The following is a 16,127-nucleotide window of genomic DNA, read 5'->3' as shown; positions in this document are numbered from 1 at the left end:
TATTTTGAGTTGGAGAAGGGGAGTGGGAAGAACCTGAGCTCAAGATTCCATTTCCTACTGCGACCTCTAGCAAACTTTTTCAAGCTTGGTAACCAGTTTGCTGATTTATTTCCCAAAGTTTACTCAATGGAATGACAATTGACTCTGTGGATGAAAGGGCTCTGGCAAGATGATCAAACAGAAGACAGCCTTCATTCATAGATGCTGAAAGAAGGCATAGTCAAATGGGCGATAAAAATCTGTTATGTTAATGTAAAATGCTATCACTTGCATAACATTTCTTTCCAATCCAAAACTCTTCTCCATTTATATTTTGCTTCCCATGTTTTCTTGTGGGATTTCTTTTTTTTTTTTAAATAGTGATGTAAAGCATTGTAAGAGTGAGCCTGTTTACCTTGGAAGTGTTGCTGAGGAAATGTATGTTCATAGAATCATAGGGTAGTTAGAGTTGGAAGGGACCTTCAAAGGTCATCTAGTCCAACCCCCCTGCAAGGAGCAGGGACATCCCCGACTAGATCAGGTTGCTCAGAGCCTCATCCAGCCTGACCTTGAACGTTTCCAGGGATGGGGCTTCCGCCACCTCTCTGGGCAACCTGCTCCAGTGTTCTACAAATCGAATTGTAAAAATTTTTTTCCTAATATCCAATCTAAATCTACCTTCCTCTATTTTAAAACCATTACCCCTTGTCCTATTGCAACAGGCCCTACTGAACAGCCTCTCCCCATCTTTCTTGTAGGCCCCCTTGAGGTACTGGAAGACCACTATCAGGTCTCCCCGGAGCCTCCTCTTCTCCAGGCTGAACAGCCCCAACTCTCTCAGCCTGTCCTCATAGGAGAGGTGCTCCAGCCCTCTTATCATTTTCATGGCCCTCCTCTGGACCTTCTCCAGCTGGTCCATGTCCTTCTTGTGTTGGGGGCTCCAGAACTGGACACAGTACTCCAGGTGGGCTCTCACCAGGGCAGAGTAGAGGGGGAGAATCACCTCCCTCGACCTGCTGGCCACGCTTCTCTTGATGCAGCCCAGGATGCGGTTGGCCTTCTGGGCCGCAAAGGCTCATTGCCTGCTCATGTTGAGCTTCTCGTCCACCAGAACTCCCAAGTCCTTCTCCTCAGGGCTGCTCTTGATCCATTCCCCGCCCAGCCTGTATTTGTGCCTGGGATTGCCATGACCCAGGTGCAGGACCTTGCACTTGGCCTGGTTGAACTTCATGAGGTTGGCACGGGCCCACCTCTCCAGCCTGTCAAGGTCCCTGTGGATGGCATCCCTCCTTTCCAGCATGTTGGTGGCACCACACAGCTTGGTGTCATTGGCGAACTTGCTGAGGGTGTGCTCTATCCCACTGTCCGTGTCGCTGACAAAGATGCTGAACAGGGCTGGGCCCAACACGGACCCCTGAGGGACGCCACTTGTGACCGGTCTCCACTTGGACATTGAGCTGGTGACCACCACTCTAAGTGTGGCCATCCAGCCAATTTCTTATCCACCGAGTGGTCTGTCCATCAAACTCATATGTTGAAGCATGCTAGTAAAGCCTAGTTTGGAAAACTGAACTTGGCGCTTACAACCTAACTCTTCGTGTAAGAAGTGATGTGTTCTTTTCACTCAGAGTTCCCAGTATGTACAATGTGTTGCGGGATGTCTGCAGCTGATGCTCAGGGTCAATGAATATCGCTTTGCGTGGGTAGAAGCGGATGGAGTAAATTGGTAAGCATTTATTTCAATTTATATCCCTATACTTGTACTTACAATAGCACGTTCCCCAGTGACCTCTTTTGGAACAGAACTCTCTTGCAAAAAACAGCTGCTCTTTTTGAGTAAAAAACCTATTCGTTTTCAAACATTAACGCAGTCAAATAGACAAATTAAACTTGCAGATATAGGCACCAATGTTGAGGCTTTAATGCTACTTTACTCTTCATTATGAACTGTTTAAAAAAATACCTGAAAAGGAAGGAATACAGCCATTTATCTTTAGCTGAATATGGTCTATTTTTCATTTAATAGAACAAGGACTAATGAAGTGAGTTTCTGCTAATCTTCCTTTTCTTTCAGTTTGGAGTTGTTCAGTCTGAAAATTATTAGTGAAAGGAGAAACATGTTTTAGATCTAAGCTCAGAATTTTTTTTCCCACATACGGCTTCAAGTAGGTCATTCTTTTGTCCAGGTTCTCGTCATAAATAGCTCTGCATGAGTCTAGGATGTTGTCACTCATCTTACTTAAAAAATGCATGTTCATAAGTAACTTTTCTGCCGTACATGCCTCTATTTGGGATGGTGGCTATATGATTTGCACTTTAAGAAAAAATACCCCTGTACTCTGAAATGGAAAAAAGTCAAAGTTGCCAGTGAAGTGGAAGTTCAAAAGATGTTAAGATGACACTATTGAAACAAATTCACCAAGGAAGCTGTTTATTAAAGCATTACAATAAGCCTGTGTTTCAACAGGTTTGAATTTGTCTTAATTTTGATAGCAATGATCTTGCAAGTAATTATTTGTGTTTGTGTGTGTTTTTTTTTTTAATTGGGTTAGCTTTTTTTTTGGAATGGACTTGTAAATTGCTTATTAAATTTACAAAACTTCAGCTGAACAAAGCTTCTGCATAATTTCTTCTTTGAGATCTTGTGATATTATTTCTTCTCCAGCAGTGCTTTGTTATCTCTGTGCGGTGTTACATCTATAAGCTGTTTTCTGAGAACTCACTTGTTAAATAATGACTCCTTCAGCTCATTTTGGCCACTCCTGTGGAGAGACACAATTAGGGAAACAAGTTCAGTTTGTGTAGATTTTGTTCTATCTGTTTACTCCTTCTCTTTCTTAACTCTGAAGTAGTAGCTGTCTGTAGTAGTGGTAGCTACTCTGTTTCTCTTAGAATGACAAAGAATGCTCTAAACATGCCAGTAGAAAGAGAGTCTCAGTGAACCTGAAGATGTATGTGGTACCTCATCAGTTCACAGGAAAAAGCTGCTTTATAGCTGCAAGGCTAAGGAGGAAATAGCTATATCTTGTTAAAGATGACTCTCTAAACAAGCTGCTTGTACAATGATAAATACTGGTGCAAGATACCATGAAAAATGTGTTGGATGTTCATCCTCAGCAGCTCTTTCCAATAAGTTCCTGCTAACCATTTATTTTAATGTTTTGCAGTGGAGCAGTACAATCTATGCAGTCATTATTTAAAAATCATATGTATACTCTTTTAATATTTCAGTATCATGGGGGTCTTGAGCAACAAATGCGGCTTTCAGCTCCAGTATCAGATGATTTTCTGTGTGTGGCTGCTGGCATTTAGCCCTCAAATGTGTGAATATCTCCGTCGATACAATATTGTTCCAGTGCTGTCGGATATTCTTCAGGAATCTGTCAAAGAGAAAGTAACTAGAATCATCCTTGCGGCATTTAGGGTAAGTGTCTGACTGCAGTTGCACTGTGCTTCTCTCTCACATGAGTAGATCTCAATGTTGCTGGTGCGCAGCTGTTTCTGCTAGACCTTATCAATATCTTGGTTTGAAAGCTTAGTTCTCCAGCTCTTTTTTTTGAGAGCTGAGTTTTTCTACAGGTAATAGACGTGCTATTACAGGTAACAGATATCTGCTATTCAATGTCTTCTTAAAATAAGACTAACTAAAAAAACCTGTGTAAGTGATTTCCTTTCTTAAGTTCAAGATTGTTTTCTTACTGGTACTAGTGTAAAACAGTGGAGTTACTAATACCTGATATATTTTGCTTTATGAAGCTTAATAAAAACCTGTTATTTTAAACATGTGTCTGTTTGTTCAACTGCCTGACTTGGAAATTATTTTTATATACTAGTCCAAAAATGTTTTCTTGGTGGCTTTGTCAGGATGAATGAGGATATCTGTGTAAGAGTTATTAGTTGACTTACTGCATACACAGCACCTGAAAATCACTGATCCTATTTAAGATAATTTGGAATAACTAAGCACCGAGGCTTGATGTTTTCTTCGTCAGAGTACCAATCTGTGTTCGTGGGTGCTAATTGTGCACAGGCACGTAGTTTTATGTGCAACTTGTCAAGTGTCTTGTGTGTGATAGAGGAGTGTTATAACAACTTGTAATCCTATTTTAAAACAGAACTTGTACCCTGGATAGGAGATGTAGATATTGGAAACTATTTGTTCTGCAGGGTACTAATTGTGTTCCAGTAGTAGATGTTGCAAGTCAATTAGGATGGGGAGAGGGGAATTGTTGCTTACTGATTTGCTGATCAGCAAAAAGAAGCTGGGTGAAGGCACTTTGTGACTTAAATGTTCTCTCTAGCCAAAAGCATCTGCTACTTCGAAAAATTTCTCGATAAGATAGATCATAAGAATATGCTATTTATCCTCTGAAGGAGGTCAGTGACGCAAGGTATTCAGTAGGGGCTATACTTACTGTGTAGACCTATGTAGGTGTAATAGGATGAGGGATAATGGTTTTAAAAGAGAAGGAGGTAGATTCAGGCTGGATATAAGGAAGAAGTTTTTTCCAGGGAGGGTGGTGGAACCCTGGAACAGGTTGCCCAGAGAGGTGGTGGATGCCCCATCCCTGGAAACATTCAAGGCCAGGTTGGCCGGGGCTCTGAGCAACCTGATCTGGTTGGAGATGTCCCTGTTCCTTGCAGGGGGATTGGACTAGATGACCTTTAAAGGTCCCTTCCAACCCAAACTACTCTATGATTCTGTGATCTTAATGTTAGGATTAACCAGGAATGTACAGCAAGACAGCTTCAGAGTGGGAGGGGAAGAGAGAGGAAAAAAAGTTTAGGGGCTCAGCAGTTTATGTTCAACTTCTTCCAATTCTGATGTCATAAAAAGTAGGAGAAATAATTGCTCATTCTTAGATTTAGTGTGTTTTGCAAGAGGAGACAAAAATGAAGCCAAGTTCTTTTAATAAATAAAGGCTAAGAAAGAATAAGATGGTTCTGTTACAGGCTTCAGGAAAACTTACTTAGCTATTTTCTTTCTCCAACATTAAAGACTAGTGTTGGCATGAGAATGAAGTTATAAACTAGCAGCTAGGTAATAACAGATTAGAAATCAGACATCAGAGCTATGAGTTCTGAAGCAAAATCAAAATAGGTAGCATAGGCAAAATAGCCCTTTACCTGTGTAAGAGGCCACAGTATCAGTTTATTGAACGAAAAAAAAAAAAAAAAAGATAAATTGCATAAGGGACTACGCTTGATGATTCCTGAAATCGTCCCTACTGCCATGCATTCCTGAAGGTATGCCATGAGTCTTGACAACTTGCATACGTCTGCTCTGCTACTCGATTTCTTCTGATTTGGCCCATTTCACCTCTTTGGCAAAGTAATTGCCTGAAGCATGTAATTGTAATGTAATTTTCTTCTATAAAGCAACAGATACTGAGTACTTTTGTCTACTTCTGTCTAATTGATTACTTTCTCTCTTTACCTTTTAAAATGTTTTTTTTTCCTCATTTTTCATAGTTTTATTGTCTTTTATGTCTATTTCCTACCTCTAACTCATTTTGTACCTTTAGATTTTTTTAATAGCTAAGTAGTTTACTGATCCGTTGTATTTATTAATGTGTTCCTGTTTCTACTTTCCTAGCATATCCTTTAAATTTCACTATAATAGCTTGAATATCTCACTGTGGTATGAGACAGGTAATATTTGGAGTAGCTTCCACATGTGCTAATAATTGTCTTAACTAGGAGTTCTTTGGAAACTTAATCTACATGCTCCTTGAACTTACTGAATTTTATCTTTTAAGATTCATTATTTGTTCTTTTGCTCTCATTAGCACTTTTAACTCTAAGTAATTTAGCATTACTTTCTGTAAATTACCTTTTTCTTCTGAATTCTCTTACTGAAATAAAAATGAGGGGTTTTTTTGCATGTTAAATCTAATTATATGTGACCATTAAAGCAGTAATATGACTTATTTTCAGTATGCAAGTTTTAACATTTATTTGCAGTGTTCTGCCTTAATAACGAATATGATGTCTGATATCTTAGAAACCTTAAGTGAAATGGTTCTGTGGCATGAATGAGAGCGATGCAGTCAAATACCTTCTGTATGGTTTCACTGCTTATTTCTTGTAGATATTAAGGCTTATTTATATGAACACATCTTCTGTTTGTTAAGGACTTTGTCTTTTATATGGAATTCGTGTTTTCAGCTTTATCAAAAAGTGCAGGTGGCTAGCTCCAAGCAACATTATTTAAAGCTGATGAAATTGAGCAGAAATTTAGTGAATAAATGACACTGGAACTTGACTGTTACATTCTGTGTTTGTAATTCTAGTCTTACCAACAAGCTTCGGTTTGAATAAAAATGTCTAGTTGGAATATTCCCAAATTCAAGAGAAGTTGATCTAATCCAGATGGTAACTCTTGAGTTGGAAAGATGACATCAGGGTTTTTTTTTTGTGTGTGGTTTGTTTTTTTTTTTTTTGTTGGTTTTTTTTGGTTTTTTTTTTTTTTTAAGTCTTCCTGCTTTATGCTATTGCTGCACAGAAAGCCAAAATGGCAATTCCAGATAAAACTAGTTGTTTATGGCAGAGACTCTGGGATTTGGGATATTAGCCAGCCCTTTTTATTTGTATAGTCTTTGCAGTCAGCTTGATTTGATGTGGAAAACGAATGAAGCAGGTGAATTACTTTCCAATATTGAAGCACATACAGTTGCATTAATTCGCCCTTACAAGATAGAGCCCTTTAGCGCCCCCCCCCCTTTTTTTATTCCGAGTTCCTCTTGATGTACTGTAGTGACAGATATGAATATTCTTCTGTGTAGTAAGGTCATTCCCAGGCAATTTGTGCTACTAAATGTAGATGTAAAGCAGCCACTGTGTGGTAGACTCATACTTCTTTGGAGAGATTATTTCGGGAAGTGGTCAATTCTGTCACTTAATGAATTAAAAAGTGCCAATAATAAATTCTTAAAAATACCACTTTGTTTCAACGTAGTTTCTTAAAACAAACAAAATAAATCCATTTTTACTTCCCTAGAATTTGTTAGAGAAGTCTACTGAGAGAGAAACTCGCCAAGAATATGCTCTTGCCATGATTCAGTGTAAAGTTCTAAAGCAGCTAGAGAATTTGGATCAGCAGAAATATGATGATGAAGACATAAGTGAAGATATCAAATTTCTACTGGACAAGCTTGGTGAGAGCGTGCAAGACCTTAGGTATGCTTTGCAGTTTGAACTCAAAAAAAAAAAAAAGCAATTATACAAACACTGGTAAATTTTTAAAATTCTTTTTTAAGGCCAAATAATATATAGAATTATGATATGTAAATGCTAGTTGGTAAGGTAGAGTGTGCAGGGATGCTAGTTGTATATAAGTTACCTATTCTAAGTGAGTATTTACAGAGTACAAATTGTGAATAGAAAATAAATCTTCAGTTTTGGATATGTGATCTCTGTAACTTATAAATTGTTAAAGGACTTCAGAGGGAATCTTATAGGAGTTCCAGTCTAAGCTAAGGACTGCCTGATCAGAATACATTTTGCTGTCAAGATTAACTCAGTTTTTACTAGTGTTTACTTAGTTCTTGCTCTTGTACATAAATTGAACTGCATATTGTAGTTCATGTCAAAGGTTTAATTGGATGAAAGGGAAGGACTGGGATCCTTGATTAGGAAAGTTAAAACCTAGAAAACAGGCAAAGTAGCCAATTAAATCCCCAACTGCTGTGGTTGCGTGGATTGGGTTTTTCTTTTCGTTTTTTTTTCTTCAGGAATTGTGTTCTGAAGTGGATGGAGGGGTATGTTTGAAAACAAATTTTTTTGCCTTTCATGCTTGTCGTTATTTTTGAAGTGTTGAACTCTGAGACAGGGAACAGTTCTCATGCTTTGCAGAGAGCTTATTTCCAAATGCGTCATAGCAAGTTGTGCTCCAGCTTTGTCTTGCTAAGGACAGGATTGGGCACACGGTTCAAACTCTGTTTGTAGAAGCTTAGCTAATATTTCATTTAGGTCTTTTGTGTTGCAGCTCCTTCGATGAGTACAGTTCTGAGCTCAAGTCAGGAAGACTGGAGTGGAGCCCTGTACACAAGTCTGAGAAGTTCTGGAGGGAGAATGCTGTAAGACTAAATGAGAAGAATTATGAACTACTCAAGTAAGTTTTCAGGTCTTGAATCACATAATTCTTTAATATTTTCTAAGTTTAACTGAACCTATATCTAATAAAGGTTTTACATTTCAACATGAAGTAAAGTCTAGAATGACGGCAGGTCAGAATATCTTGCTATTTTTAGAATGTATGGTCCTTACTCATGTATGGTCTGTTTTGTTCAGAAGCAGAATTGTTTATTTGCTTTTACTACTCAAAATGTGTTTATGATTATGGTAGATGGAATATCTCTAGCTTAACTTGCATACAAATTTGTGCCATTGACTCTTTTAATGCTTTCACTTGAAAAAAATAGCTACAAAATTGATGTAATTAAAAATGTTTTTACCATACCTTAGTCTTTGTTTTGTGTGGTGTGTTGCCGTTGATCTGACTAATAAACTCCTTTTTGGAGTGCTTGGGAATTGAACGTTGGAGTACTGTTTCATGGAAAATCTGACTTGCTGCATTGTGTTGCAGTTTGTCTGTTTTGTCTTGAGACTGTTTGGTGTATGTAGATTGTTAGATGAAGTGAAGCTGAAGCTCATCTTTCCTTTTGGAGTCAAGGACTTACTTGCTGGCTTCTGAAAGTATGTACTCAAAAGATGTCTAGGTCTTAAATAGCTTGTACGAGCTCTTAGTTGTTTAACTGCATTGTCATTAACTGATAATATGTGATGTTCTTCCTGTTCAGTATTTGCTAATAAGTGCCAGACCTAACAGAGATCAGATCAAGTGCAGCATGTGAGATGTTACAAGGCGTGACAAGAACAAGCTGATCCTGAGCTTTATGTGCATTTCAGTCTGCCCTGAAACCTCACCAAAACAAGTCTGACAAATTCCTCTTTGAAGGCATATTGCTAAATACGTAGGATGATAGACTTAAAAATTTTAGATGCTTCCAACTGCAACATGATGTTGAGGCTTAGTATCTCCTGTAGCAATTGCAATGTTTTCATAGAATCATAGAATGGTTAGGGTTGGAAGGGACCTTCAAAGGTCATCTAGTCCAACCCCCCTGCGAGGAGCAGAGACATCCCTGACTAGGTCAGGTTGCTCAGAGCCTCATCCAGCCTGGCCTTGAACGCTTCCAGAGATGGGGCCTCCACCACCTTTCTGGGCAACCTGTTCCAGTGTTCTATAACCCGCATCGTAAAAATTTTTTTCCTAATTTCTAATCTAAATCTACCCCCCTCTATTTTAAAACCATTACCCCTCGTCCTATCGCAACAGGCCCTACTAAACAGCCTCTCCCCATCTTTCTTGTAGGCCCCCTTGAGGTACTGGAAGACCGCTATCAGGTCTCCCCGGAGCCTCCTCTTCTGCAGGCTGAACAGCCCCAACTCTCTCAGCCTGTCCTCATAAGAGAGGTGCTCCAGCCCTTTTATCATCTTTGCGGCCCTGTATTCATCTCTCCTAGTTCTGGGACTGTTAGCACAAGCACAATGAATTTACCTGCCACAAAAAGTGATTGACAATAGTTCCTTAAACAACCCCAAAAAAGCAAACACAAAAAAAACCCCACACAACAAACAAACAAAAACCCCACAAAAACCCCAACCACTCCCCCTCCAATGTGCTGGGGAGATTCTTGCACTTCAGAACTTCTTTGGCATTGTAAGGCATTTGACAGACAATCCTTTCTTGCTTCAAGCCACATAATTTTATTTTCCCTTATCTGCCAGCTTTTTTGTTTTCTGACTCCAATATACTTAAGCTTACTGTTAAACTTACTCTTTTTCCTGCCTTCTACCATTATTGGCTTCTTAAGCAAGTGATGCTTGTATTTTGTTCAACAATATTGTATGAATCCTCAGTGTCTTCTAATTAGTGTTATGGTTCAAGTTTCTGCTCCTACTTCTTGTCTGAATTAGGAGTTCTTGTAAAATGAGAAGTGCTTCATCTGTCACTTTCTGGCCTTTAGGGAGGCAGTGGCTATGGTAATTTTGTTCTTCATTCATACGTTCTTCTTTTAATTCCAATTGAATTCTTAACCTACCTAATTATTTCAACTTGTTACTAACTTTCTGTCATTATACCATGTTTGTCATCTCACTAAGCATAGATGAATCTGATTTTTGAGTGATCTGTATGTTTAACCCTTTAAACTTGGTATTACCGTCTGACCTTCATACCTGTGTCATTTTTAACCCACTCCTTGTTACTGGCTAGAGATCAGCGTTACTGGTAGCTGTTTTCCACTAAAACTGGTTAAACTACCTAATTCAAAACTGCAGATGATATTAGGAGCTGAGAAACTGTTTTCTAATTCTTACATCTCTGTATTTCTGTTCATGCGAACAAAATAAAAAATATATGAAATTTGAGTCAATTGCAAGGTATAGTTTTCATCATCTCAGGCTTTGAGTCAGGTCAGAATTGCTTTTTAGACCGCAACAGTTGACTGAACAAGTGATTTTTGTTTTTGAGATAAAGGTGATAATCTTTAACTGAGAGAGGTTCACAGATGCACAGACCACAGAACTCTGTGTGCTGCTTTGTTCTCAACTTCTAGGATGGCTTTAATTTTTAAATGACACTGTATAACAATGTTCTGCATAAAATTTTGCCCTTTTTGTCCTTCTGCCTTCTTCAGCAAGGCTGCTGTTGTGAGGTGAGGGGAGAAACAGAGTTGGGGAAAGGCTGATGGATAGCAGGCTTGTCATACCCTCTCCTTGCTGTGTCACAAGCAACGTGGCCTTACTGCTTTCTGAATCCGTAGTGCAGGATCCTGAGCGGAGGAGCCGAGAACAGCATGCAAGCATGACAAGGGTCTATTGTATAACAGAAGCAGCAGCATCTGTTGGCCTTGTGTAGACTTTGTGTTTGTGTGTCCCACTCCTGTCTTTTATGTTTCATTAGCACAGCTTATCTTGAACTCAGAACTGTTGATCTTGAAGACAATGTATTAAAAAAGGAGACATTTTGTAAACCTTGGTTATAGATATTCGTAGATGCAGCTCACTAAACTCACTCTAGTGAAAGCTTTTAATATTTCTATTAATTAGAGCAGGATCTCCATTGCTTTAAGTGCAACTGTATGTTTGGGAAAAGTTCTGTTCTAGCTTTGCTGTTTGAGTGACTTGTAAAGCATTTTTATAGTTACAGTCTTTGTTATTTTAAGTTATTAGTGTTTTAAAAAACCAACAATGAAAAAAAAACCAAAACAAAACAAAAAACCAAAACCTGGGACTTGTTTGTTTCAAATGCTTTCCTAGAATCCTGACAAAACTTCTGGAGGTTTCTGATGACCCTCAAGTGCTGGCTGTAGCTGCTCATGACGTGGGAGAATATGTACGACACTATCCCCGTGGGAAACGGTAAGAAAAATGTCAATATGCTGTTACTCAGGAGACTAGCTAGGGTATATACTTTGCTTGTGGCTTTTTTGCTTATTTATATTAAAATATGCTACCTAGGGATTGCAGGTTATGCTGAAGTTTAATTCACTGGAAAGATGAGAAAACACAAACTACACCAGATGAGAAAATACAAAGTAGTTCTTTGACTTAATGTATTTCACGATCTCTTAGCAGTGAAGGGAACTTACGTCTAAAGAAGTCCTGAATAAGTTGTTTAGACTAAAGCAGAAGCTGTGTACCAGAAGAAATTAGAAGAGCTACCAAGAATTAATTCAACATATCATTTGTACCATTTATTATGACTATTGTACTGTAATTATTGGACTCACAGTAGGGAAGGACTATTTCAACAATTAAGTCTATTTTGTGACTTAAGACTACTGAGACAAGATTTTCTTACAAACAATTGCTGTTGTAATTTTGGTGATGTTAGCACAGATTCAGTTATCCTTCTTCTATTTTAGCATGTTTTCTTTTAGCTACACAAATATACATTTTGGTGAAAGTGTTAGTGTTTATTGTAAACCTGAATTCCTGTCAAAACAGCATTTACTGTGAGCCTTCCTCACAGTTGCGTACTTTTTGGTCTAAAACACGTGACTGGGAAGTGTTTTGTATCAGTAGGCAGCGTTATGCAAGAATGGCAACGCTGTTCTTGGACTCTTCATATTCTCAGCCATAATTTCAGTGATGTGCTGTCATCTGAAATATTCTATTTCCATTTGTGATTATAGGATTTTAACATTTCGTTCTGATTCTTGTGTGCTCCTAGCATGAGGAAGCTTTTGAGTTTCGTGCCTTTTTTACCTCCTTTCAATTCCTGAAAATTCAATGTTTAAGTCAGTCCTGTAATGAAGAAAAAAGTATTGTTTGTGTTTCGTAGTTTTGTCTTTGTGTGCAGTGGTTTTATATTTAATTCATAATTAAAAATGTGAGGCAGCCTAAGGCAGACATAAAGTTTTTTTTTGAATCTGAACATCGTTAATAATTTCTTGAATTCTTGGAGAGGATTTTCCAGCTTAAAACAATTGCACTTTTCTGAATGTATTCCTGTTGTATGAAACTTCCTTAAATGTTTTATTATTGTTGGGAAATAATATTTCCTGTGGTCTCCAGGATGGTTTTGACTGAGTTATGAAATGAAAAAGGGAATTATCTTTTTCATCTCCATGCTATGGCCTATGCTTTTCTGCAGTTGACGAAAGCAGTGGTGTTGTGCAGCAGTAGTGCATTAATTTGGCTGTGAAATAAAAGCAGACAGATAATGCAAGCCTAGAATGGCCAAATAGCATCAGGATAAGTGTAATGCAAACGACAGCCTCTTCACAGGATATTGTTTAACTACTCAGTGAGCTCTGAGAGAACAGATGTAAAAAACCATATGCAAGTCAGTGAGTAAGCAGTTTATGTATTTCTTGCAAATTCTCTCCAAACTTTCTTTGTTATGACAGGTTAAAATGCTGCATGCAAAGGGTTGGGTTGGTGACCTGACCTGGTTTTTCAACTTTTAAGTGTGTTGCCTTCCAGTTTTTTAAGAAATTATATATTCATGGCATGTGATTCAAGTATCATCAGTATGATACATCAGTATTTCCTGTAGGATTTGGTATAGCTATGGCTGACTACTGTAATGAAGTTTGTAGTGAAAGAAGCAGCTCAAACATACAATTTTTCTGGAAATGGTAACTTGGCAGCCAGTTCTGCATCTTGTGCAAGAATAGCTGAGGCTCTAGTACAGTTTGAATGGCAAAAAGCGCTGTGAGGGGCACCAGGTGGCTGGTTTAATAGGTGTTGATGTGATTACAATCATTTTTTTCTAAATTAGGCAGTGCTGAACTGGATTGCAGCTTTATTCTTGCAAAAAATGGAGTGACCCGATTATTATCGATTTATGGAGGGGAGGTTGCTACTTCCTGCTAAATAATCATCAATAGTGCTGTATCCTGCCAGCCATCTCAAGCTAATATTGTGTTCTTTAGCAAGCTGCGTTAAAAAAAATAACCCTCTCTGAAAAGAGCTCCTTCCTTGATTGTTCTTTATTTCAAAATCTATGGAAGTAGGTAGTGGGTAGCAAACAGTGGAGTCCAGTACAAATGTTTTCTAATGTTGTGAGTTCTTGAAAAAAAAATTAAAATTCAGTGCGTAGTATGAGATCTGCATTTGTAACATGTCAAATAAGATGTATATGTTAGGAAATAAATACTTTTAATAAATAAATATTATGTGGCTTAAGCTTAACCTCTTAATGCCTTGAACATGAAGTGATTGCATAGGATAACTACTCAGAATCTGAAGTAATGACAAAAAAAAAATCTGCTCCCCTCCTCTCTTTCAGAGTGATTGAACAACTTGGCGGTAAACAGCTGGTAATGAACCACATGCATCATGAAGACCAACAAGTTCGTTATAATGCACTACTGGCTGTGCAGAAGCTGATGGTTCACAACTGGTATGTGAAGATTATTTAACATGTACTAACAGTATGAAATATTGGGCCATGGAGAGAAGATTCAAGACAGTAGATTTCTTTAAGGGAGGAAATAACATTTTTATGTGGTAAGGTTGCAGTTGCTCAATGACAGAGCAATATGATTCTGATGTGTAAGATCTTAGCTGGTTTTTCTGTATATTTTGGTTGCAGTTGAATTGAGTAGCTTCACCTTCCATGACTGAACATCACATGAGTAATTCATTCGAACAATATATTTTAACTTATTTGAACTGCTTAGTATTTAATATGAGCTGTATTTAGGCTTGCAAAACTGCAGTCTTCAAGATGTTAAGGATGTGTGTAGGTGTTTTAGCAAGCTTACCTAACCTCAGCTGAAGGAATCAGTAGCTTGATGTAGTTGTAAAAGCTGATGTTTCAAGTATTTAATTGGCAGTTACCTTGCAAAGTGCATGCCCTACCATTCTTTTGCATTGTTGTTCTTTGCTCTAGTCCTTTCCCCTACTCTACACTGTTATTTTACTGTTGACATTTTAAGTGGTGCAAGGACAATTTTTCTTGAGCTCCTTGGAGCAGCAGAAGCTTATGGGCCTGTTGGTTAGATGAAGTTGAAAATCATTTGTTGGTATATCTTTCATCAGTTGCTGAGAATGGCATTTGAAATGCGTTTTTTCTTTCATTGTTTGACTGGTTCTCTAACTGTTTCTCTAATAAAGCTCCAGAAACCCTGAAGTCCTGGCATGTTCTGCCACAGAACTTGCTGGTGGGTGATGCTGCCTTTCCAACAGCACAGGACCTTTATAGTGAAGCATTGAAGGACTGAAGTTCTGGAAAACTTCAGTGTTCACATGACAACTTTGCATAACTTTCCAAACTAATTAGGTATGCTAAGAATAAAGCATGGGGAGTTAAAAATACTAATTAGGAATTCTTAATCTGATTATTAATTATGATTTTACCGAAGCTCATATTTCCAATTTTGCATTGCCTTAGATAAAATGCAACAGTACATCTGAGCACATTGGAACATAGATGTAGCGATACAAACACCTAATTTAATTTTGAACTTAAACCAACTTTTTATTTCTGGAAAGCTTGGTGCTTGGAAGTACCTATAACTTTTGCCATTTTTTTTTTTTTTTTCACTTCTGATAGAATGTGATCTTTGTAAAGGGCTGAGTCGTGATGATGCGTGAAAGTGGTAGGGGAACAAGGTTTACAAAGCACGTTATTACAGGTTTTTCAAGTCACCTCCTTGCTGTGGAATACAAGCTAGCAAGGCTGAAAAAAACTGTCCCCTCTCCATGCAGTGTATCTTCTATAAAACAAAGCTAATTTACCCCATTTTCTTCTGAAGGATATGAGTTTTACCTCTTGTATGTGTTATAATAGATTTTATCCTGCTTCCTCCCTCTCTCGTACTGTGAGAATCTTCTCTAGCAGAGAAAAACTTACACATTTAAATAACCTACTGTGACAGATCCAGAGTTAACATTCTTTGCCTGTAAGGAGGACTTCAGTAAATAGCTTTCAATTTCTGAGTGTGTGGAGATAGAGGCTAAATGTGTGGTCATGTGCAACCTAATTTTGAGGCAGTATTGTATATTGCGCTCCACTTTGCTGCTTAGTTTGGTGATATGCTTCTTTTATCACAATGCTGTTCTGATATATTTGAAGCATTCTGAGTATTATAAACCAGCTATAGCTAAATCGAGATTGCAGTGTGGAAGGGTTAGTTACTGAATTTACAGGAGGCCAGGTCGTACTTCATGTGTGTTCTGATGGCTTGAAAATCTGTTAATAAAAATATAAAACTGGCCTTTCTCCAGCACAAACCTCACTAGTAGTAAACGTTTTCCTGGGTGCCTAATTTGACTTTTTAAAATTTTCAATTTAAGCATACTGATTTTAAAAACATCACATCTAGTTGTCTAGATTTGCCTTATTTTTTTAATGGCATGAACATTTCTGTGCATGCTTTTCACAGTTTCTGAATCCTTAGATTTGAGACTGAGAGATTACAATTAAATCTAGTTTCAGATCTTCAGAGATGTCAATAAAAAGGATCTGTTTGTTAGTGCCACTTTCAGATTTGTATTGTCATCTCTGTAGTGAATACGCTCCTGTTTAATTCTTACTGGAACAAGCCTGTGGGACACATTGTCCTTGGCTGGTATTTGCCAAAGCAGTGTTCCCCATGGAATGGACATCAGATAGCTTGAGCTAAGGA

At 38.0% G+C, this 16,127-nt stretch overlaps 1 protein-coding gene across 3 annotated transcripts in view; it reads left to right on the top strand.

Moving 5' to 3' along the window:
• The window catches only part of ATP6V1H (ATPase H+ transporting V1 subunit H), a 46,793-nt gene that overhangs the window by 21,902 nt on the left and 8,764 nt on the right, over positions 1 to 16,127 (top strand). For all 3 annotated transcript variants that reach the window (XM_086740808.1, XM_086740807.1, XM_086740809.1), the window contains 6 exons: positions 1,608 to 1,705; positions 3,211 to 3,403; positions 6,980 to 7,158; positions 7,967 to 8,092; positions 11,305 to 11,406; positions 13,784 to 13,897. In XM_086740808.1, the coding sequence (XP_086596934.1) occupies positions 1,608 to 1,705; positions 3,211 to 3,403; positions 6,980 to 7,158; positions 7,967 to 8,092; positions 11,305 to 11,406; positions 13,784 to 13,897 (812 nt within the window). The remainder of the gene's footprint in view (positions 1 to 1,607; positions 1,706 to 3,210; positions 3,404 to 6,979; positions 7,159 to 7,966; positions 8,093 to 11,304; positions 11,407 to 13,783; positions 13,898 to 16,127) is intronic.

Source organism: Chlamydotis macqueenii, chromosome 2, assembly GCF_036417535.1.
Source record: "Chlamydotis macqueenii isolate bChlMac1 chromosome 2, bChlMac1.mat, whole genome shotgun sequence".
NCBI lineage: Eukaryota > Metazoa > Chordata > Aves > Otidiformes > Otididae > Chlamydotis > Chlamydotis macqueenii.
Note: the sequence above shows the minus strand (reverse complement) of the source record. Positions and strands in the feature narration are given on the sequence as shown.